The 23,150-nt window shown below is 45.4% G+C and overlaps 1 protein-coding gene across 1 annotated transcript in view; it reads left to right on the forward strand.

Moving 5' to 3' along the window:
* The window catches only part of LOC138638496 (transmembrane 4 L6 family member 20-like), a 60,376-nt gene that overhangs the window by 19,141 nt on the left and 18,085 nt on the right, over positions 1 to 23,150 (forward strand). The window contains exons 2-3 of the mRNA XM_069727837.1: positions 13,241 to 13,306; positions 13,694 to 13,845. Of these exons, the coding sequence (XP_069583938.1) occupies positions 13,241 to 13,306; positions 13,694 to 13,845 (218 nt within the window). The remainder of the gene's footprint in view (positions 1 to 13,240; positions 13,307 to 13,693; positions 13,846 to 23,150) is intronic.

The following is a 23,150-nucleotide window of genomic DNA, read 5'->3' on the forward strand; positions in this document are numbered from 1 at the left end:
CAGAGGTGGTTGGCTGGTGTCTTTTGGATCATTGTCCTGCTGCATAACCCAAGAGCGCTTCAGAACATGATCACTAATAAACAAATCGCATACATGCAGTCATGCAGTCATGTGACCGCCCACAATGCCAGGGAGTTGTAAGTTCTATGTTGCTGGAGTGGTGACAAAAGGGGCTCACACCCACAGGGTTCTGTGTCCACTTTTCATTCTGTAAGAATCTATTGAACTTGTTGCTTTTGCCCTCTACGTTTCTTTTTTTCTCTTAGTTACGGTACCTTAATTCCTTCAGAATACTGAAAGAGATAAGGAGACACAATAGCTCAGCAATTTTTCTTTCCTGTTTTATGGCCAGAACTTTTTTGGTACAGAGTCCACAGTATTGTGTGAGTTCTTATTACTTTCTGTACGGAAACATGTTTTTATAACATATTATAAAGCAAGTAATTACTATGCGCTCACCTGGTTGAGATAAGCTTGTATTGATAAGCAGTAGATGGTGGGTTATTGCACTATTTGACACTTCTAGTACTTGTTATTTTTTATTTAGCCTCATTTCACACTAGTTTAATAGAGTCTATGCCAGCATTGTCAGTCAAACACTGCCAGATATCACATTAGAGTGTGGAGTGGCAATAGTGGTGGTCCATCCAGTGTTGTTGAAAAATAGCTCCAAAAAAGAAACAAAATGGCCGTACCACTGGTTCCACCAAATCACTGTAACCGCAAGCTGTTAGTGTACCTGTAATGAAGACGAGAGAGGTTGGATTACCATCAGAGGTGTAGCTAGGGTTTTGATTTTTGGGGGGGGGGCGAAACTTCTGAGTGGGCCCCTAACCAGGTAACCCTGCTTACAACTATGGTGGCGCAGCCTAATAGTGGAGGAGAACCTCAGCAGATGACTGTGCTATTACTGAAGATAATCTCTATATAAAGACCAACACTGATATTACTGCCTAAGGCCGGGATCACACACAGCGAGATACGGCCGAGTCTCGCAGGTTAAAACCAAGCTCTGGCACCGGCACTCCAGAGCGGAGCGTGCGGCTGCACAGCAATACATGAAGCCGCACGCTCCAGCAGCGCCCCAGGGTCCTGGTCATTGCAGTAATGTCATTCTTCCACCAGGGGGAGTGATGTTACGTCTGAGGGCAATAAAGGAGATCTCTTTACCAGGTATCACAAACCACACAACACACTTCACACTCCAGGCTGCCAGGGGGAGCCATGCTTCTATTTATTAGGGCACTCCTCACAATTAGGTAAAACTGGGGGTTTGGACAGGAAGTTAGGCAGAAGCGAGCAGGGTTTCACCCAGGCAGCACCAGTCTGGCGGATGCTGGCTGGGCTACACTCAGTAAACCGCTATCTGAGCTCCACTCAGATAGTGGGTCCCTGACAGGGGTGGGATCCTGTCAGAGGCCTAGACAGAAGGACACGGAGCTGCGCCTGCTTACCAATGCGGCAGCATCCAAGGAAAGAGACATTGAAGGGAATTGCATTGCTGAGAGTGAGAAACGAAGTCATAGCAAAAGAAGAGGAAACCAGAAGGAGTTCTGCCCTGTAAAAGGCTGCCTCCTTTCTGAGGCGCAGAAGCCGGTAGCCGGAACACCTAGGGAGTCATCGTCTCCAAACCTGGCTCCAGAGACCGGCAGGACAGCTAGTTCCATATTAGTTGCCCGACCTTATACCCAGGAGGCACTGTGGCAACTGTGGGGGCCGGGTGTTATGGGCCTGGTGGTTAGGAGCACCCGGCACGACCTGATAGTTAAACTCACACAGGACAAGCTCTGGGATGTGGGAGCTCTGCTGACTGCAAGCCCTAATCCTATCACAACTAGAAATAGCCGTGGAGCGTTCCTGACACTCCCTAGACGCCTCTTCACAGCCTAAGAGCTAGCTAGCCCTAGAGATAGAAAATATAGCCTACCTTGCCTCAGAGAAATTCCCCAAAGGAAAAGGCAGCCCCCCACATATATTGACTGTGAGTAAAGATGAAAGTCACAAACGCCTAAGCTAAAACCAAGCTCCGGCGCTCCAGAGCAGAGCGTGCAGCTGCATAGCAATACATGGAGCTGCACGCTCTGCTCTAGAGTGCTTGGATTTAACATGCGAGACTCGTACGTATTTCTCGCAAGTGAAAAGGAGCCCTTATAGTGATTATATAGTGGCAGATACCAGTCCTACAGAACATGTAATAGATTACAGTACAGTTATTGATGGTGACTTATAGGTGATGTTCTTTCTAGTGGAGTCGTTCACTTTTCCCGTCTTTTCCATCTGGCCCAGACTGACATGGCAACTTCTTCCAGACAGGACTCGGCTGCAGAAAATACAAGAAAGACACACCTGACTTCTCATATTCCCAGCACTGTCCCCATCTATTCCCAACCTGCACAAACTCCTCATCCTGCTGATACCCCAATACTGAGCCACTGCTGCCATATGTGTCCCTATTACTGCACCTGCTGTGTGGTTCTCTGTGCCTTCTAAATGGTAAAACAGCCTTCTAGAATATAGTAATGCCGGGTGCAAGTGCCCTAGAAAACAGTGCCCACATTTTGCCCCCTAGAAAGTAATATTGCCCTGTGTGCCCCTTTGACTGTCACAATAACCTGAATTCCCCTATAACAATAAGTGCCCGCTTAACATTTAATAACGTCCTGAGTCTCCCCCTTGTACAGCTCCCCTATACACAGTATAATGCTCTCTTATACATAGTATGATGCTCTCTTATACATAATGCCCCTCACTGTATAGTACTCCCACACATTATACTGACCCCTTAGTAGCCCCCAAACTGTTTGATGGCTGCAACATTCTGTGATAACCCCCACACTGTCAAGATGACATCGGGTCACCATGGCAACGATCGGGATTCCGCGATGACCTCGCGGGGTCTCCAATCCAAGGGCAGAGGGGATTTTTTTTCCTCTGCTTGCTCCCGAAATACTGCGATCAAGTTCGATCGCAGCATTTAGGGGTTTAAAGTGCTGGGTGTCAGCTGTCAGAATCAGCAATTGCGTGCGCACAGCGTATGTGCGCCCCAAAATCGCCTGGACATATGGATACTTCCAAGGTTAAAAACAAAAATATCCATACTGTAACAATTGCCCATGGATAATAAGTGATATAGGCAGAAAGAGTGTAATAAAAATGTATTTTATTAGGATAATATTAAAAGAGACCTAAACAATAAACAGGGCTAAAAAAAACCTCCATAGGGAAGGACAAAAGGTACAGACACAGCATAATAAATGCAAATGTGTGTGAAAACTGGCGGCCAAAAAAATGCTCTTGCTATATGTATATAAATATATCTATTTTTCTGGATACCAGAGTACTGTGTAACAATAATAAATAATGAAAAGACGCCCCCGGAAGAAGCGAGCAGCGAAACGGCGCCCGTTGGGCGGGAGGGAAGGACACCAGGCACAGTTATTATATCATCTTATCTGGCGGTAAGCTCTTTGATTATAATAGGTTTATTGCATTGGCACTAGCACTTGCTATTATAACGGTTGGCGGCATGCCCTTGAACTGTACCACATTGTTATCATCGGCACTAGCATCATTGCTTTATTTGCACTTTTGATTCTTACTGTAAAGGATTATTATGACCTTTCACTGTTAAAACCGCATATCTATACATCTATAGTATTGGCTATCAGCACCCTCTGATAGTATGCCCTTGGGTTGTAGTATATCTTCATAATCAACACTAGCATCTAGTACATTGCTGCATTTGCACTTTAATATTTGACTGTGCTGACCTTTTATTGCCAAATCGCATTTTTATATCCATATATGGAGATAGGATATGGGCTCCTTATAGAACTTGGCAGATAAAACTTTATTATATTTATATAGGCATATTGATTTTATATTTCCCGGTTCTTTTCATTATTTATTATTGTTACACGCTACTCTGGTATCCAGAAAAATAGATATATTTATACACATATAGCAAGAGCATCTTTTTGGCCGCCAGTTTTCACACACGTGTATTTATTATGCTGTGTCTGTACCTGTTGTCCTTCCCTACGGAGGTTTTTTTTTAGCCATGTTTATTGTTTAGGTCTCTTGTAATGTTATCCTAATAAAATACATTTTTATTACATTCTTTCTGCCTATATCACTTATTATCCATGGGCAATTGTACCAGTATGGATATTTTTGTTGTTACTCCATGAGAGTGCTGTTTGGGCAAACTACGGTTTGGGGACATTTAGTATTCATACTTCCAAGGTTAGTAAGTACCAGGCGACATGGACGTATAGATACTTCTAAGGTTGGAAAGGGGATAAAGGCAAAAACGTGATTGGTGGCAAATTATATATTGAAAAATATCCCTATTTTGGATGATTTAAGTATATCAAAAATAAAATAAGGTGTAAAACTTGGATAACGAAGGAAAAAAGTTCTTAAAGCAGTCATATGAAAACAGGGCTGCCACCAGCAATTTCAGGGTCGCATACTGTCAAAATTTTTGGGCCTCCTTGAGACCCTGCCCAGGCTCCACCCCAGCTCCACCTCCACCCTTTGAACCTTCCACAGTCCCACTGCCCACTTTTGGAAACACTCCACTTCTGCACCAGCCTTCACCAATCACACATTAACGGGAACCTGTCACCCCCCCCAGGCGTTTTTAACTAAAAGAGCCACTTTGTGCAGCACTAATGCTGCATTTTGTCAAGGTGGCTCCTTTAGTTGGGGTCCCTGCCAACGCTGAACTCTTCGTTTTTCGAATTTGCCTTTCCTACCTGTAGTTTCTCAGGGGGCATGTCTTTTCCCCCCTGACACAAACGCATTAATGTTGCGCAAGGTGGTTCTTTTAGTTAAAAACACCTGGGGGGGGAGGGGTGACAGGTTCCTTTTAACAAATTCCTTCACCATATCACATACATAGCCAGCAGCTTTTGTTTTGGCCAAAAGATTTTTTCAGCCTGCCACCATGATAAGGTAGGCTCTTTTTGTCAAACCCTACTCTACTCTGACCTATTAAACATTTGGTAAAATATCCAATATTCTTTTTAGGTATATTTTTCTTTATTTTTCTTTAAGGGAATATGTCACATACATTTTTTTAAATGACCATTTATATCACATACAAGGGACAAATACTGTCACACCATAGCTGGACCACATATTACTACCTCATAGTAACCAAATAATACCAAATACAAGGGATAAATACTGTCACTCCGTGATCAGACCACATATTACCACCACATAGTGACCGAATAATGCCACATACAAGGAACAAATACCACCACACCATGACCAGACCACATATCACCACCACATAGTGAATGAATAATTACATATACAAGGAAAAAATATTGTCACACCATGGCGGGACCATATATTACCACCACATAATGACTGAATAATTCCGTGTCCGGGGAGAAATACCGCCACACCATGACCAGACCACATATTGCCACCACATACTGTAGTGACTGAATAATACCACATACAAGGAACAAATACCACCACACCATGACCAGATTGCCACCACAGTCACAGAATACTACAATACTGAACATTAATAAAAAAAACTACAATACTAAAATTACCATAAGTACCATTATTCAAAGGAGCTCTGTACAGTGTACAGTGTACAGTGTAAGTGCACAGATAATACAATGATCACCAGTTACATTATACACAGGAGTATATAGTGTACAGGTAATACAGGGATCAACAGTCACATTATACATGTGAGCTCTGTATATAGTTTCAGTATACAGGTAATACAGTGATCACCAGTGACCTTATACACAGGAATTCTGTATGTAGTATACAGTGTATAATGTAAGTGTACAGGTAATACACTTACTCACCGGTGACGTTTCTAGTTGGAGTCCTTCAGCTTCGCTTTTCTTCTTCATCCAGACAGACCACCATCACATCTTCTAGCCAGGACTTATCTCTGCAGAAAATAGCACATTCCCCACTTTTTCCCCGACTTATACACTACGCAGCTGAATACAGATGTGCACCCACCATTAATATATAATTACCGTATACATACCTCCCAACTTATGAAGAAGGCAAAGAGGGACAAAGGCACATTTTAGGCAATGCCCTGACCACACCCTTTTCACAACTAGTCACACCCATATCCATGCCCCTACCACACCCATTTAGCACTGTTGATCACACGGTTTCATAAACAGTAATTATAAACAGAGAAAAATATGGCCACACAGTGCTCCATACTGTATAATGGCCCCACATGATGCTCAATACTGTATAATGGCCACACAGTGCTGCATACTGTATAATGGCCACACATGATGCTCTATACTGTATAATGGCCACACATGATGCTCTATACTGTATAATGGCCACACATGATGCTTCATACTGTATAATGGCCAAACATAGTGCTCCATACTGTAGAATGGCCACATATGATGCTCAATACTGTATAATGGCCACACATGATGGTCAATACTGTATAATGGCCCCACATGACAATGCCAGTGTACAGTCGGGGCTGTAGATGTGTCCCAGCAGCTCTGTTTACAATGCAGGCAAACATTTCACCACCTGTCACTGTCCACACTGCTGCCTCACAGATACTGCACTTTGCAATGTAGTCCAGCTCTGCAAACTCTGCATGCACTCAGACAACACCTCTATCTACTGGCTCCAATCCATAACTGCTGTAGTATATAATGGATGTATATATATATATATATATATATATATATATATATATATATATATATATATATATATATATATATATATATATATATATATACTGTGCCTATGACTAACAGCCTGCACTGGATTGCTGTAACTGCTGCCACTACTCCTGGTTATAATGCTTTGTACAGCTGCATGTATGTGTTCAACACACACACACACACATACACACACACACACTGACACACACACACGTACCTCAGAATGTCCTCTCTCCCTCTCTGAACCACCATCCCAGAAGAAGATGTGGAGGGGCATGGCCTAATGCAATGGGGCATGTTGGCTGCTTCTCCTGCTAGCTGTGTGGGAGAGGTAGTGTCCTGTGTGGGACTGCGGGGCACAGCCTCAAAATCGGGACAGTCCCGCAGTATGAGGGACGGTTGGGAGCTATGCGTATATTCTCGAGTATAAGCCGACCCGAGTATAAGCCGAGGCACATAATTTTGCCATGGAAAACTGGGTAAGCTTATTGACTTGAGTATAAGCTGGGTATGCATTGTTCCCTCATCCCTGTCCTGCAATGTGTGGCTCCCTCGGTCTCCTAGTTGTATGCATGGCTGGGCGTCCTCCCCCCATCCTCCTCCTTCTATGCATGGTTCAGCGTCCTCCCCTTCTATGCATGGCTGACGTCCTCCCCGTCTTCCCCCTTCTATGCCTTCTATGCATGGGTCAGGGTCCTCCCCCGTCCTCCTCCTCCTATGCATGGCGCAGCATCCTCCCCCATCCTCCTCCTTCTATGCATGGCTCAGCATCCTCCCCTTTCTATGCATGGCTGGCGTCCTCCCCCTTCTATGCATGGCTGGAATCCTCCCCGTCCTCCCCCATCCTCCTCCTTCTATGCATGGCTCAGCGTCCTCCTCCTTCTATGCATGGCTCAGCATCCTCCCCCTTCTATGCATGGCTCAGCGTCCTCCCCCGTCCTCCTCCTTCTATGCATGGCTCAGCGTCCTCCCCATCCTCCCCTTCAATGCATGGCTGGTGTCTTCCCCATCCGCCCCTTCTATGCATTGCTCAGCATCCTCCCCATCCTCCTCCTTCTATGCATGGCTCAGCGTCCTCCCCCGTCCTCCTCCTTCTATGCATGGCTCAGCATCCTCCCCCTTCTATGTATGGCTGGCATCCTCCCCATCCTCCCCTTCAATGCATGGCTGGCGTGATCCCCATCCTCCCCCTTCTATGCATTGCTCAGCATCCTCCCCATCCTCCTCCTTCTATGCATGGCTCAGCGTCCTCCCCCGTCCTCCTCCTTCTATGCATGGCTCAGCGTCCTCCCCCGTCCTCCTCCTTCTATGCATGGCTCAGCATCCTCCCCCTTCTACGTATGGCTGGCATCCTCCCCAGTTCTCCCCAGCACACTCACCCTCTTCGCGCGGTCCTACACATCCCTGCATCTCTGTTGTCCCGGCGCCGGCAACTATCCTCTCCTCTGCTCAGTCACGTGGTACCACTTATTAAAGTAATGAATATGCGCTCCACGGCTTTGGGAGTGGAGATGCAAACATAGTCATTACCTTAATGAGCAGTACCACGTGACTGCTGAGCAGAGGAGAGGAGAGCTGCTGGCGCTGGACAACGGAGATGCAGGGACGTGCAGGACCACTTGAGGAGGGTGAGTATGTTGACACAGCTGGCTCCTGTCGCTGCTCCCCCTCCCCCCGCTGACTTTCTGAGACAGTGACTCGTGTATAAGCCGAGGGGGGCATTTTCAACACCAAAAATGTGCTGAAAATCTCAGCTTATATATGAGTATATACGGTAGTTATTATGCAACCCACCATTCCAAATATAAATTGTAATCCGCTACTGCGCCCCACTAACTATAAATAGCCACTTTTCACACCAAAAAATGTATAAATTAATTAACAACTGTACTCTTTCCCTCAATTCATTACCAGTCACACTCCTGCATCCTCATTACCCCTCACTCTGCACCCTCCACTCCCCTGATTCATTATATTTACATGTGGCCCTCTGACCCAATTCATTATGTCATGTCCTCTCTCTCTCCCACCTCCACCCTTAATTAAACGTCATTTGCTATCTTGGGACACTCAATTCATCATTTAGTCTCCCCTTCACTTAATTCATCATAATTTACTGTCCCCCATACCCCAGTCTCATTACATCATCATTTTCTCCCCACCTTCAATTCATTATTATTTTCTGTACCCCACCCTCATGTCATCATCATTTACTCCCCCCTCTCTCAATTCATTATCATTCACAGTACCCCAACCACAATTCATCATTATTTCCTCTCCCTATCCCCCACCTTTGAGTTATCATTTGCTGTCCCCTACTCTCAATTCATCATTTACTGTCCCCATCCCCCACCCCAAGTCATCATTTGTGCTCCCCCTACCTCAATACATTATCTTCCATGGTAACTTGTCCATCACCCCCAAATCATCATTATTTGTGCTTCCCCACCTCAATAGATCATCATTCACTGTCCCCCATCCCACACCCCCAATTCATCATTATTTGCTCCCCCCAAGCCCATTTATTTAATTTTATTTTAAAAAACACAGTTTTTCATACTTGCCTCTTACGATCCCCTGCAGACGCAGCTCCACTTTTGGTGTCCTTGCGAGTGGCACGTGTACATGTCGGCACATACGCAATGACTTTATTGCATACATGCCATTACCAGCACGTCACAGAAGTGGCAGAGGGACTCCCTTGGAGCTGCATGGTTGTTCAGTGGAGCTCCAGGAAGCTTGCCTGCACCGAGATGTGTACTACATAATGCTTTATTATACCCTGGGGACCGGTGAGCAAAAGCACAAGAGGGGGTCTGTACTGGTTCCGCCCCCCCTCTTTACTTCTGCTCACTGTGCCCCATACAATAGTGAGGGCCTAATGGTCACTCTGTATGAAAGGAATAGGAATCAATTGTTCTCAAAAATGTAAAAAGAATCCAAGCTTGAGAGTACAGAGCACTTTTCATATTTTAAATTACAGTGGATTCTTAAGGTTTTAAATAAAAAATACAATTAAGAGAGGGAGGATGAAAAATTAGTGCATATTTTGGGAAAACAGGATATAAGGAATTATTGTCACGTCATAAAATACTGTCATAAGATATTTTTAAGAAAGCATAGGAAGCAGACATTGAGGCATTAATATGTCAGTGTGAGTGCTATGAGATTTTCACATTTTTCACCTAAAATATCACAGAGTTTATTAAAAAGGATCATTTGGTATTTTACCATATAGATTACACTGGAGTCCTGCATTTTTACACTGGAGTCCTGCGTGCATCAGACAGAGATGTATGTTTTCAGCCAGGTGTGTGTGAAGAACATACTTTAATAGTCACTTGGGCCCGAACCATATGGGAGACTAGTCAGACAGGCGGCTCTGTTCTGGTGTCAATAAAGGACATTTCAGAATCAGGTCCTAGACAATTTCCAAGCTTACCACCCCATACCAGCCCATGGACCCTAACAGTCAGTGACGGACTGGGGTGATAAGGGCCCACCAATAACATTGACTTTGGGGGGCCCACTTTTCTCCTGCACGCAAATTTTATACTACCTTCATTCACAAATTTACCTATATCTCTATATAATAAACTGGGTAGCGTGGTTAATGAATGATGAGATGCTGCTTTTTTCTGTATAGATTGAATCAAGTGAATTATGCCAGGTACTGCCCATACAGTGGGGTTGGGGGCCCAGATCTACACAGGGGCCCACCGGGGGATTCCCCTGTTACCCTGTGGGACAGTCCGAGCGTGCTGACAGTAACAAAGCAGCAATTAACAAAAGTCAAGTTAAAAAAAAAAAGACGAAGAGAATTAAGAGTCTGTAAGGGTAACAACAGTTGTTTTAAGGATCATCTGTCACCAAATAGTCTCATTTAAGGTACCGTTACACTAAACGATTTACCAACGATCACGACCAGCGATACGACCTGGCCGTGATCGTTGGTAAGTCGTTGTGTGGTCGCTGGAGAGGTGTGACGTCACCGCTGTGCTCTGCTTTACGGCCGGCCGGCGCTGACAGTCAGTGCGGGAAGCTGGCGGCGAGGGACGTGACAGACACCGGAATGTGAGTATGTACTGTTTTTTTTTTTTTTACATTTACAATGGTAACCAGGGTAAACATCGGGTTACTAAGCGCGGCCCTGCGCTTAGTAACCCGATGTTTACCCTGGTTACCAGTGAACACATCGCTGGATCGGCGTCACACACGCCGATTCAGCGATGACAGCGGGTGATCAGCGACCAAAAAAAAGGTCCTGATCACTCCCAGCGACCAACGATCTCCCAGCAGGGGCCTGATCGTTGGTCGCTGTTACACATAACGATTTTGTTAACGATATCGTTGCTACGTCACAAAAAGGAACTATATCGTTAAAGAAATCGTTATGTGTGACGGTACCTTTACTTTAGGTCATCTAAAAGATACACTATGAAAAGCAATGAGAGATGTTATTTATTATGTGTTTCTTACATAGCACCATCATATGCTGAAGAGCTTTACAGAGATTATCGGCACTGTACCCATTGGGGCTCACAAATTACATTTCCTATCAGTATGACTCTGGAGTGTGGGACGAAACCGGAGAACCCGGAGGAAACCCACACAAACACAGTGAGAACATACAAACTTTTTTCAGATGTTGTCCTTGGTGGATTTGAATTCAGGACCGCTGCAAAGCAACAGTGCTAACTACTGAGCCACCATGGTTGTTGGATGCACTAGAATACTGGAGGCCCCTTCAAAGCATCTTATACAATTAGTGTAGATAGGGTTTATGTGATTGCTCCTCCCTGTAACAATTAAACTTTCTAAACTAAAGGACCCACTTGGCATATTTGGATCTATCTAGACGTGTATCGTATGTCTTTAAAGCTTTTTTAAACATTGGAGTAACATTAACTTATTTCCAGTCCAAGAAGTATATTCCATATATGCAGAGAATTTTAAATTCGTAAAAACAGAGGTTTTTTTAATTAATGAACTAAGTTCCCGAAGAACACTATGATGAAAATCATCATTTATTTGTACCTCTGACTTGCAAAAGTTTTGATATCATGTTACTTGTACTGTTTCTGCTTGATAACAGGAGTGCGATAATGCATTGTACGTACCATTCTTTTTTTTAAATTCCGTTTAATTTTGTGACTTCTTTGTATCTAGCATATTAATTGCGAAGGTGTGTATGTTTTCTATTGACTTATGTGAATACAGACATCAGGTTTCTAAATGAGCAAACAACAAATATTATTAGCTTTGTGCCCGTTCTGCACAATTTAATCAATGCATATAGAAATTAGATGTACGAGGTATCTATTTCTTTTTTATACAATCTCCATGATGGGGCTAAGTGTTTTGTTGTTTTGTCTGTAAAAATAAAATTGGACTAGTGTTTAGGGTATACCTGCAGCCCTTAAAGGGAACCTGTCACCTGAATTTGGCGGGACTGGTTTTGGGTCATATGGGCGGAGTTTTCGGGTGTTTGATTCACCCTTTCCTTACCCGCTGGCTGCATGCTGGCTGCAATATTGGATTGAAGTTCATTCTCTGTCCTCCATAGTACACGCCTGCACAAGGCAAGATTGCACAGCACAGGTGTGTACTATGGAGGACAGAGAATGAACTTCAATCCAATATTGCGGCCAGCATGCAGCCAGCGGGTAAGCAAAGGGTGAATCAAACACCCGAAAACTCCGCCCATATGACCCAAAACCAGTCCCGCCAAATTCAGGTGACAGAGTCCCTTTAAAATCCTTCATTGTAGCCCTGATAGAAAAGTGTCTTATATATTTTTTTATATTAGTGTCTAAATTGACCCTCCACCCTGGAACTGAAAAGCAGCTACAGATTTGTCATGTACCTGCCATTGGCCTCCCGCTGCCTGCTCTGCTCAGATCATTGTCTTGTCACCCTGCTTCCAAGATGGGCTGTGCAGTAGCATGAGGAGTGGCAATTTGCTGCAAATACTGGAGTGTTGGCAGTAAAAATGCTAGCTAAAGTACATGAGTTTTTGCCGCATTTTAATGTCTATTTTCCCCCTTTGATGAAAAACGCTGAAAGAAATGACATGTTGAAGATTTGACAGTACTTCAGATCTGCAAGGAAAAGATGAGAAGCATGTGCATGAGGTTTCAGAAATCTCATTTACTTTGCTGGTACTGGAAAAATACAAGGGGGAAAACTTAGCAAAAATGCAATGTGTGAACATACCCTAAACCACGGCTTCCCTGCCCTTCATGTGCAGTGGCGTACATATGGCAGGGAAGGCCATCATGGCTTAGACTTACTACACTACTACTATGATAGCCTTATTGGAAGCGGGAGGACATGAATGCAGATCAGAGGAGAAATGTCAACGAGAGGAAGTCGTGGATCACCAGGTGGGGTGACTATAGGTGAGAACGGTATGGTCACTCTTCAGTCCTAAGGTGGATGGTTGCTTTAACCCATTTGTGTTCTGACTCCACAAACTTGATATTTTTGCTTCTGCTGAAGAATATGGCTTATTGTCTCTCTTTTGCCAATCTCTCCTGTAGGTTTTACCAGCCGTATCAATGACGTTGGCAGCAAGGAAGAAAGGCAGCTGTAATAACAGGGCAGGGGTAAGTATATATTTTAATATCTAAGATAAATGAATTAATAATTGTATTTGGGGTGACTGAGAAAAGAATAGGGTTTTGGTTTGAAACAAGTAATATCTGGATGGTAAGTATTGCACCCCTCAGCAGATTTTTCCAAGAGTCGAACTATCTGCATAAGCCTGGTGTTACTGTCTATAGCAGGGGTCTAAAACTCAAGAGCCTGAGGCTCGGCATGTGGCCGGCGTGTTTAAGTCCCCTAATCTGTAGTCTAAGAAAAGCAGCACAAAAAGAAAAACATAAATAAGAGATTGTCTTCTAATTTTTCACTAAGTATTTACTACCTTCAAGTGCCAACGACTTTGGTATTATCTCTGATGGAGAACTAATCAAGATCTCTTCACTCTGCAGATGCTGTGCTCCTCGCTGTGGAGTGTTTTGAGCATTTTAGGATCTGCTTACTGCGTTTTGATATCCATCTATGCAATCAGTAAAGGGCCTCTGATCTGTGAGAAAGGAAAAAATACTTTGGATTTTTGTGACTACACATTGGGAAATCTCAGGTAATCTCATAATTGATTTTAAATAAGGTTTTATTGGGAAGCTGACACCAGTTTTCCCTATGTAATGTGAGAGCGCATAATGTAGAGATAATTGTTTTTGGAACTGATGGCTTCAAAACAGTATGTGTTTGCCAAGCTGAAGAGTACAAAGAAAAATACATGATGCCTACATTGAAACATGGTGGTGACAGTGTCCTTATGTGGGGCTGCATAAGTGCTGCTGGAGTCAGGAGCTACATTTCATTGATGGTATCATGAATTCACAGATGTACTGCTCTATATTGAAAAAGAAGATGCGGCCATCACTCCGTGCCCTTGGTAGACATGTACTTTACCAACATAACAATGATTCAAAACACCGCAGCACTCTGTAATCCCCAATATGTATGCAAATACTAAATATGAGATTTAAACTCAATTACTGCAATATAGAATGTACTTACAAAAATGAAGGTTCCTAGGGCCTAAATTGGCCAATTAATGTATGCCCATCAACCACAGCAAGGTGACTTTTATCTGTTGGGAATCTAACATAATACTTATCAAACATGTGTCTCCTGGGCTATAAGCCTACATAATTAATGGGCTATGTAGTGCAGTAGTGTCCACACTGTGCAGTGATGAGGCAGTGACTCAAGCAAGTTCAAAACAAAAAGCGTTTAATGTCCAAAAACTTACACAGTGCACAGCACGCTGTATCCTCCGGATCGCAGCTGGTAAAATAAAAGACATTCCGGGTCCCGTTGCCATGAGCGTCCACACTGCCGTGTATGCAGGGGTGCCAGACCCTTTGGCTCCTCTTGACCCTGTGTTGCCTCACACAGGGAGTGCTCTGCAGACCAACTGCTCTGTCTGCTTGCAAGACCAAAACTGGCACACCCCAACTATTCCTGCAGGGTGTATTTTCCTTTCCTCCACTCTGTGGCCATGAGCCACTTATAAGATCTGGGCTGGAGGAAACGGACCGGACCCCACTACCTTCCTGCACTCTGTTTCAAAAATAAAAAGCCCATACCGGGTTTTCCTGAACAAGCTCCTTGGTCAAAAATAACGACCACGTTCAAACTTACTTTTATTCTGCCTTGTGACTCACAGGCACCCTGCTGTGAACACAAGGCACTTCAGCGGATCTAAAGGTACCGTCACACTCAGCAACGCTGCAGCGATATAGACAACGAGCCGACCTAAACTAGATCGCTGGAGCGTCGCTGTTTAGGTCGCTGTAGAGACATCAAACACAGCAGCTCCAGAACGATGCAGGAGCATCCAGTGACGTAACGGCGACTCACTTATCGTTCTCGCTGGTTGTTAGCTCCATGTCAAACAGCCGGAGTGTACCGATCCGACACACATCTAGGGGCCCTATGCTCGTTGCTTTTGATGTCAAACATGACGATACACGCCGACCTGGCGACGAAATAAAGTTCTGGACTTCTAGCTCCGACCAGCGATGGCACAGATCCAGATCGTTGCTGCGTGTCAAACACAACGAGATCGCTATCCAGGACGCTGCAACGTCACGGATTGTTGTTGTTCTCTTTGCAAAGTTGCTGAGTGTGACGGTACCTTAATATGCTTCTGAGCACATCCTGGGGGACCCTCACATATGACACCGGTCACTGCCTCACATACCCCCCCTCTTCAAAATTGTGGGGTTGAACATTTGTCACCATACAGGGGGCCAGTGACAGGGCATCCGCATTTCCCTGTGACTTCCCCGCCTGATGTTCCACTGAAGAACTAAAGTTTTGTAGGGACAGGAATTATCTGGTGACTCGGGTATTCCTCTCTTTTGCCTTTCTCATTCAGACAAGGGGTGAATGGTCCGTTACCAAATGAAACTGACGCCCGAGCAAATAGTAGCGTAGGGACTCCAAGGCCCATTTAATCGCCAAGCACTCCTTCTCCACTACGCTATAATTTTTCTCTGCCAGGGTCAGTTTCCTGCTCAAGTAGGTGACTGGATGCTCATCCCTGTTCACCTCTTGCGACAGCACCGCTCCTAGGCCTAACTTCGAGGCTTCGGTTTGTAAAATAAAGGTCTTCTTGAAGTCGGGGCTGATGAGGACCGCCTGTCCACACAACGCCGACTTCAGGGACTGGAATGCTTCCTCTGCCTGAGGATTCCAATGGACCATCACTGTCTTCTTACCTTTTAACAGGTCCATTAGGGGTGCTGATTTTCCCACAAAATTGGGTATAAACCGTCGGTAGTAACCAATGATGCCAAGGAATGCCTGTCATGATATGTACTTTTGCCCTGTCCTGTATTTGAATAATATGCCATTTGATGTATGTAACTGTTCTCTGGTTTCTATTAGCTGTAATTTATGTATTTTCTTGGCTGGGAGTTCACCTGTAACAATGTTTCCTTCCCCCAATACTTGCAGCCCTAAGCTCTAATGTAATTAAGCTTTGTCAACATCACTAGTGGAGGAATAGCCATTCTTCCTCACAGCAGGTGGCTAGTCAAATGTACATACTACATAGATTAAGCGGAGCCCACCAGTCTAGAATCTTCTGGTGAAGTTAAGTAAAAAGGGCAGCACACTGCAGCGCCAAAACATGCAAACTTGAAAACACGAAATTTGAACTGCATTACTGCACTAGAAATATGAAAAATGAGAGCTTTTAGCGCATAAAAATGGCCATATTTATGTGTACCTCGTAGCCACTTTACGGCATCTCTCTTATACGAGGTCCTACGCTTGACCTACCTCACCGAGAATAAACGTCTCCATCTGAATGGGTACATGTGAAACCTCTTCTTGGACTCAAATTCTCTCTTTCTGTGGAGGGGTATTGGACCTACTATAATTAAAACACCTGTGGCTAGGAGGCGGGGAGTGCACGATCAGAAGGCTAAAGAATACATTTCAAAAACCTGACCTGCACATCCAAACATAGACTGAGTGTGAACAGGTGCTGAACCCAGAGTCGCCAACTCGTATATAGTTAAGTAAAAAGGGCAGCACACTGCAGCGCCAAAACATGCAAACTTGAAAACACGAAATTTGAACTGCATTACTGCACTAGAAATATGAAAAATGAGAGCTTTTAGCGCATAAAAATGGCCATATTTATGTGTACCTCGTAGCCACTTTACGGCATCTCTCTTATACGAGGTCCTACGCTTGACCTACCTCACCGAGAATAAACGTCTCCATCTGAATGGGTACATGTGAAACCTCTTCTTGGACTCAAATTCTCTCTTTCTGTGGAGGGGTATTGGACCTACTATAATTAAAACACCTGTGGCCAGGAGGCGGGGAGTGCACGATCAGAAGGCTAAAGAATACATTTCAAAAACCTGACCTGCACATCCAAACATAGACTGAGTGTGAACAGGTGCTGAACCCAGAGTCGCCAACTCGTATATAGTTAAGTAAAAAGGGCAGCACACTGCAGCGCCAAAACATGCAAACTTGAAAACACGAAAATTTAACTGCATTACTGCACTAGAAATATGAAAAATGAGAGCTTTTAGCGCATAAAAATGGCCATATTTATGTGTACCTCGTAGCCACTTTACGGCATCTCTCTTATACGAGGTCCTACGCTTGACCTACCTCACCGAGAATAAACGTCTCCATCTGAATGGGTACATGTGAAACCTCTTCTTGGACTCAAATTCTCTCTTTCTGTGGAGGGGTATTGGACCTACTATAATTAAAACACCTGTGGCTAGGAGGCGGGGAGTGCACGATCAGAAGGCTAAAGAATACATTTCAAAAACCTGACCTGCACATCCAAACATAGACTGAGTGTGAACAGGTGCTGAACCCAGAGTCGCCAACTCGTATATAGTTAAGTAAAAAGGGCAGCACACTGCAGCGCCAAAACATGCAAACTTGAAAACACGAAATTTGAACTGCATTACTGCACTAGAAATATGAAAAATGAAAAATGAGAGCTTTTAGCGCATAAAAATGGCCATATTTATGTGTACCTCGTAGCCACTTTACGGCATCTCTCTTATACGAGGTCCTACGCTTGTTTTTGAAATAGAATCTTCTGGTGGACCCAACCATTGAATAGAAGGTGTGACCCCTACCCCCCTTCATGGGCGGATCCCAGGAGCTCAGACAATCCATTCTTATTTTGAGATCAGATGTGAGTTGATCCTTGAAGGAGAAGGAGTGGGGATTCTTAGCTGAGGCAGGACCCCACGCCCATCTGGGACTGCGGAAGCGAACGGGGCGAGACTTGAGCTGAGGACATATCTCGTCGTTCGTGAGATTGTTTTGGGATCCATTGGACTAATTGTGGACTATTACTTTGTTACCTGGCACAAGGATTATCGGGAGGTGCCCCCGAACCTGTTCCGTTGGACTAATTGTGGACTCTGTAGATCTACCTGCATGTGTTGTTCCAGCGTTCTTGATAATAAATCTGTGGAATCATCCCTTGGCCTGTTGTCCCTTCTTGCTCTGCCGTACACCCCGTCACAAACTGGTGGCAAGCAGTGGGATCAGAGCAGAAGGAATGGAGGACAATGGCCCAACATCGGGAACCAACACTGCAGAGTACAAGAACTGGACTTTGGGGAGCCTACAATCAAAGGCCCGTGAAGTAGGAGTCCGTTTTAAGGGACTCTCCAAGGAGCAGCTTATTGAGGCTTTGGAAGGAGTTCGCCTGCAAGATGACGCTGAGGAAGGACCCTCACAGCAAATGGAGGAAAGACTGCAGCCGGAGGTAAATACCCAAAAAAGTCAGTGGGTTGTGTGGTACGAGGAGGAGTTGGCATTGCTGGGAGAAGAGGCCACCATATACGATAAGAGGGAGGCCATTCACAGAGCTCAGGAGATGGCATTGCTGGAGAGGCAGATCGCTTTGGAAGCAGCTAGAAGCTCCAGACAGACTGTAACCCCAGCACCCACCATGAGGGAACTCCCCAGAGTGTCCCGCAAAGACTTCAAGCCCTTTAATGAGGCTGCAGGCGACATTGAGGGCTTCTTCTAGGACTTTGAGCATCAGTGCCGATTAATGGAAGTCCCGGAAAGGGAGCGAGTCCGACACCTGGTGGGGCTCTTAGAGGGTGGAGCTGCCGCAGCCTACAGAGCTATGGACCCTCAGGGGAACTGTGAGTATGCGGAGATTAAACGGACTATTCTAGAACATTATGCTGTTACCCCAGACACTTACAGGACTCAGTTCCGTACTTTAGCCTGTGATGAGGAAGTGTCTTTCAAGATGTATGCCCACAGACTGAAGCAAATATGTCATCGCTGGCTGGAGGCAGAGGAGGCCTTAACCTGGGAGACCTTCCTCCAGGTTATCCTAAAAGAGCAGTTTTACTTCAAGTGCCCTGCTGAGATCCGGGAATGGGTGCGTGAAAGGAGACCAGCCACTGTGGAGGAAGCTGCAGCTCTAGCTGATGAGGCTCTCACCATCAAGCCTCAGTGGAGGATTCTGTTGGAGGATGGAGAGAGGCCTACCAGCTCCACAACACCGGTGGCCCCCTGTTCTTCTGTCCCCATTGTTCCCCGTTCCTCTAAGCCACCACCTCATGCTGATACCCGTGTAAATGTGCCTCCAGTTGCTTCTACTGCGTTTTCTGGAATACGACGAGGAGAGGAAGTAGCAGAGCGTAGGTGTTATGGTTGTGGGCATCCGGGGCATCTGCAGGCCTCATGCCCAGCCAGCCCATGGAGGAGTCATCCTCAAAACCCTACAGCACCTTCAGGTGGGGGCCGGCCTCCAGGTTCCCTTACCCCTCGCCCAAGAGGACGCCTTGGATGGAGTGAAACCCAGCACAGATGCTATCGATGTGGACAGCCGGGGCATCTGCAAGCATCCTGCCCAGCTGTTCAAATGAGGATTAATCCTGTACCCAGTCATATTATTAATTATGTACAGCCAAGTGCCATGGAGGACAATGTGTCACCACTACGTGAGGACTGGCCTTGTGCCTCACCCACCCATGTTGCACCACTAGGAGTTTATGGTGTGCGACCTGCAGCTATGATGACTTCTGCTCATCGAGGTAAGCACTTGCAGGAGGTCATGCTGGATGGACAGAGACTTATTGGATTTTGTGACTCAGGGGCTTTCCTCACACTGGCTGATCCCCGAGTGGTTCGGCCTGAGGCAATCCATAGAGGACCTGGGATTGTCATTGAACTGGCTGGTGGACAATGGAGGACTATTCCCACAGCCACTGTGGATCTGAACTTTGGTTTTGGGGTCAGGCGATGTGTGGTTGGGGTGATGGGTGGTCTGCCTGCAGATGTTCTCCTGGGCAATGATGTGGGAGAGCTACGATGCCAATTTGTGGCTGCATGAAGCCACATGTAAGTTATGCTCTGCCTGTGTGTACTTAACCAGCGACCTGTAGAGGTCCCTGGTACGTACACAAATTGGGAGGGGAAGGGATTGTCATGATATGTACTTTTGCCCTGTCCTGTATTTGAATAATATGCCATTTGATGTATGTAACTGTTCTCTGGTTTCTATTAGCTGTAATTTATGTATTTTCTTGGCTGTAACAATGTCTCCTTCCCCCAATACTTGCAGCCCTAAGCTCTAATGTAATTAAGCTTTGTGAACATCACTAGTGGAGGAATAGCCATTCTTCCTCACAGCAGGTGGCTAGTCAAATGTACATACTACATAGATTAAGCGGAGCCCACCAGTCTAGAATCTTCTGGTGGACCCAACCATTGAATAGAAGGTGTGACCCCTACCCCCCTTCATGGGCGGATCCCAGGAGCTCAGACAATCCATTCTTATTTTGAGATCAGATGTGAGTTGATCCTTGAAGGAGAAGGAGTGGGGATTCTTAGCTGAGGCAGGACCCCACGCCCATCTGGGACTGCGGAAGCGAACGGGGCGAGACTTGAGCTGAGGACATATCTCGTCGTTTGTGAGATTGTTTTGGGATCCATTGGACTAATTGTGGACTATTGCTTTGTTACCTGGCACAAGGATTATCGGGAGGTGCCCCCGAACCTGTTCCGTTGGACTAATTGTGGACTCTGTAGATCTACCTGCATGTGTTGTTCCAGCGTTCTTGATAATAAATCTGTGGAATCATCCCTTGGCCTGTTGTCCCTTCTTGCTCTGCCGTACACCCCGTCACAATGCCCTCACCTGTTTGGAACTTAAGGGCTTGGGCCAGTTTTGGATGACCTCGATCTTGTTTACTTGGGGTTTGATCACCCGACGGCCGATCACGTAACCTAAGTACCGAGCTTCCGTGAGCCCTATTGCGCATTTCTTTGGGTTTGCTGTTAACCCTGCGACTCTTTGGGTTTGCTGTTAACCCTGCGACTCTGAGTGACTCTAGTACAGCTTGTACCTGGGACAGGTGGGCCTCCCAGTTGGTACTAAAGATGACTATGTCGTCTAAATAGGCCGATGCGTATTTCTGATGCGGTTCTAACACTTTGTCCATCAGCCTCTGGAATGTGGCCGGAGCCCCATATAACCCAAAGGGCAAGATGACATAGTGAAACAGACCCTCTGGCATGATAAATGCGGCCTTCTCTTTAGCCGATTCTGTCAGGGGGACCTGCCAGTATCTTTTGGTGAGATCGAGTGTGGTAAAGTACTGAGCTTTACCAAGTCTTTCAATTAGCTCGTCCACCCAAGGCATTGGATAGAGGTCAAATTTTGACATCTCATTTAACTTCATGAAGTTATTACAGAAGCGTAACGACCCATTCGGTATAGGTATTAACATAATGGGGCTAGTCCACTCACTCTAGGACTCTTCATTGACTCGCAATTGAAGCATTTGCTTCACTTCCGCCGCTATTGCTTGCCTTCGGGCTTCTGGCACTCGGTATGGTTTCATCTCTACCCTTACCTGGGGCTCCTGACAATGTCATGCTGAATCACTGAGGTTCGCCCCGGCAGCTCTGAGAATACATCCGTATTCTGCTACCCCAAAGCTCGAGCCTCCCGTCGCTGCGGTTTTGTGAGGGCGTCATTTACCTTTACCTCACACCCGGCTGTGTCCTTGGCCAGTGCCAGAGGGACCCACCATTTGTACGACTGGAGTCGCCTCTGTGACCAAGCATTCTCTGTCCTTCCAGGCCTTTAGCAGGTTTACATGGTACAGTTTCTTGGATTTCCTTTTCCTGGGTTGGTACGCTTTATAATTCACTTCCCCCACTTTCCCCCATTTTTCATAAGGCCCTTGATACTTGGCCATGAGTTTACTCTCTGGGGTGGGTACTAGAACCAACACACGGTTTCCTACATTAAAGATCCTGACTGTGGCCCTTTTATTATACATGCTGCTCTGAGCGGCCTGGCCATCCAACAGATGCTCCTTTGCTATGGGCCACAGAACCACAATCCAATCCTGCATACTTGCCACATACTCGATGACACTCTTATGTGGAGTGGGCTCCTGTTCCTACGTCTCTTTAGCTACATCCAGCATTCCCCTCAGGTGCTTGCCATACAATAGCTCAAATGGGGAGAACCCCATGGACGCCTGCGGTACCTCGCAAATGGCAAACATTAATGCGAATCTGCAGCGTTTTTGTACCCATTCCATTATAGAAAATCGCAGGGGTAAAAAACGCAGCAAATCCGCAAAAAAAAAAAAAAACGCACAAAAAACGCTGCCGAACCGCACAAAAAAGCGACAAATCCACAGGTGCGTTTTCTGCCAGGAGAGGCAGAATCCGCACCAGAAATTCCTAAGGCTAATCCGCAACGTGTGCACATAGCCTCAGAAAGGAGGCAATCACAACCTCCAATAGTAAACTGAAAAAAAACAAACAAACAAAAAAAAAGACCACCACTGATAGAAAGCAGAGGGTGGTTATAAATGGTATAGTCTCTAACTGGGTCGCTGTGACCAGTGGGGTACCGCAGGGGTCGGTATTGGGACCTGTTCTCTTCAACATATTCATTAATGATCTGGTAGAAGGTTTACACAGTAAAATATCGATATTTGCAGATGATACAAAACTATGTAAAGCAGTTAATACAAGAGAAGATAGTATTCTGCTACAGATGGATCTGGATAAGTTGGAAACTTGGGCTGAAAGGTGGCAGATGAGGTTTAACAATGATAAATGTAAGGTTATACACATGGGAAGAGGGAATCAATATCACCATTACACACTGAACGGGAAACCACTGGGTAAATCTGACAGGGAGAAGGACTTGGGGATCCTAGTTAATGATAAACTTACCTGGAGCAGCCAGTGCCAGGCAGCAGCTGCCAAGGCAAACAGGATCATGGGGTGCATTAAAAGAGGTCTGGATACACATGATGAGAGCATTATACTGCCTCTGTACAAATCCCTAGTTAGACCGCACATGGAGTACTGTGTCCAGTTTTG

This window comes from Ranitomeya imitator, chromosome 5, assembly GCF_032444005.1.
Source record: "Ranitomeya imitator isolate aRanImi1 chromosome 5, aRanImi1.pri, whole genome shotgun sequence".
Taxonomy (NCBI): Eukaryota; Metazoa; Chordata; class Amphibia; order Anura; family Dendrobatidae; genus Ranitomeya; species Ranitomeya imitator.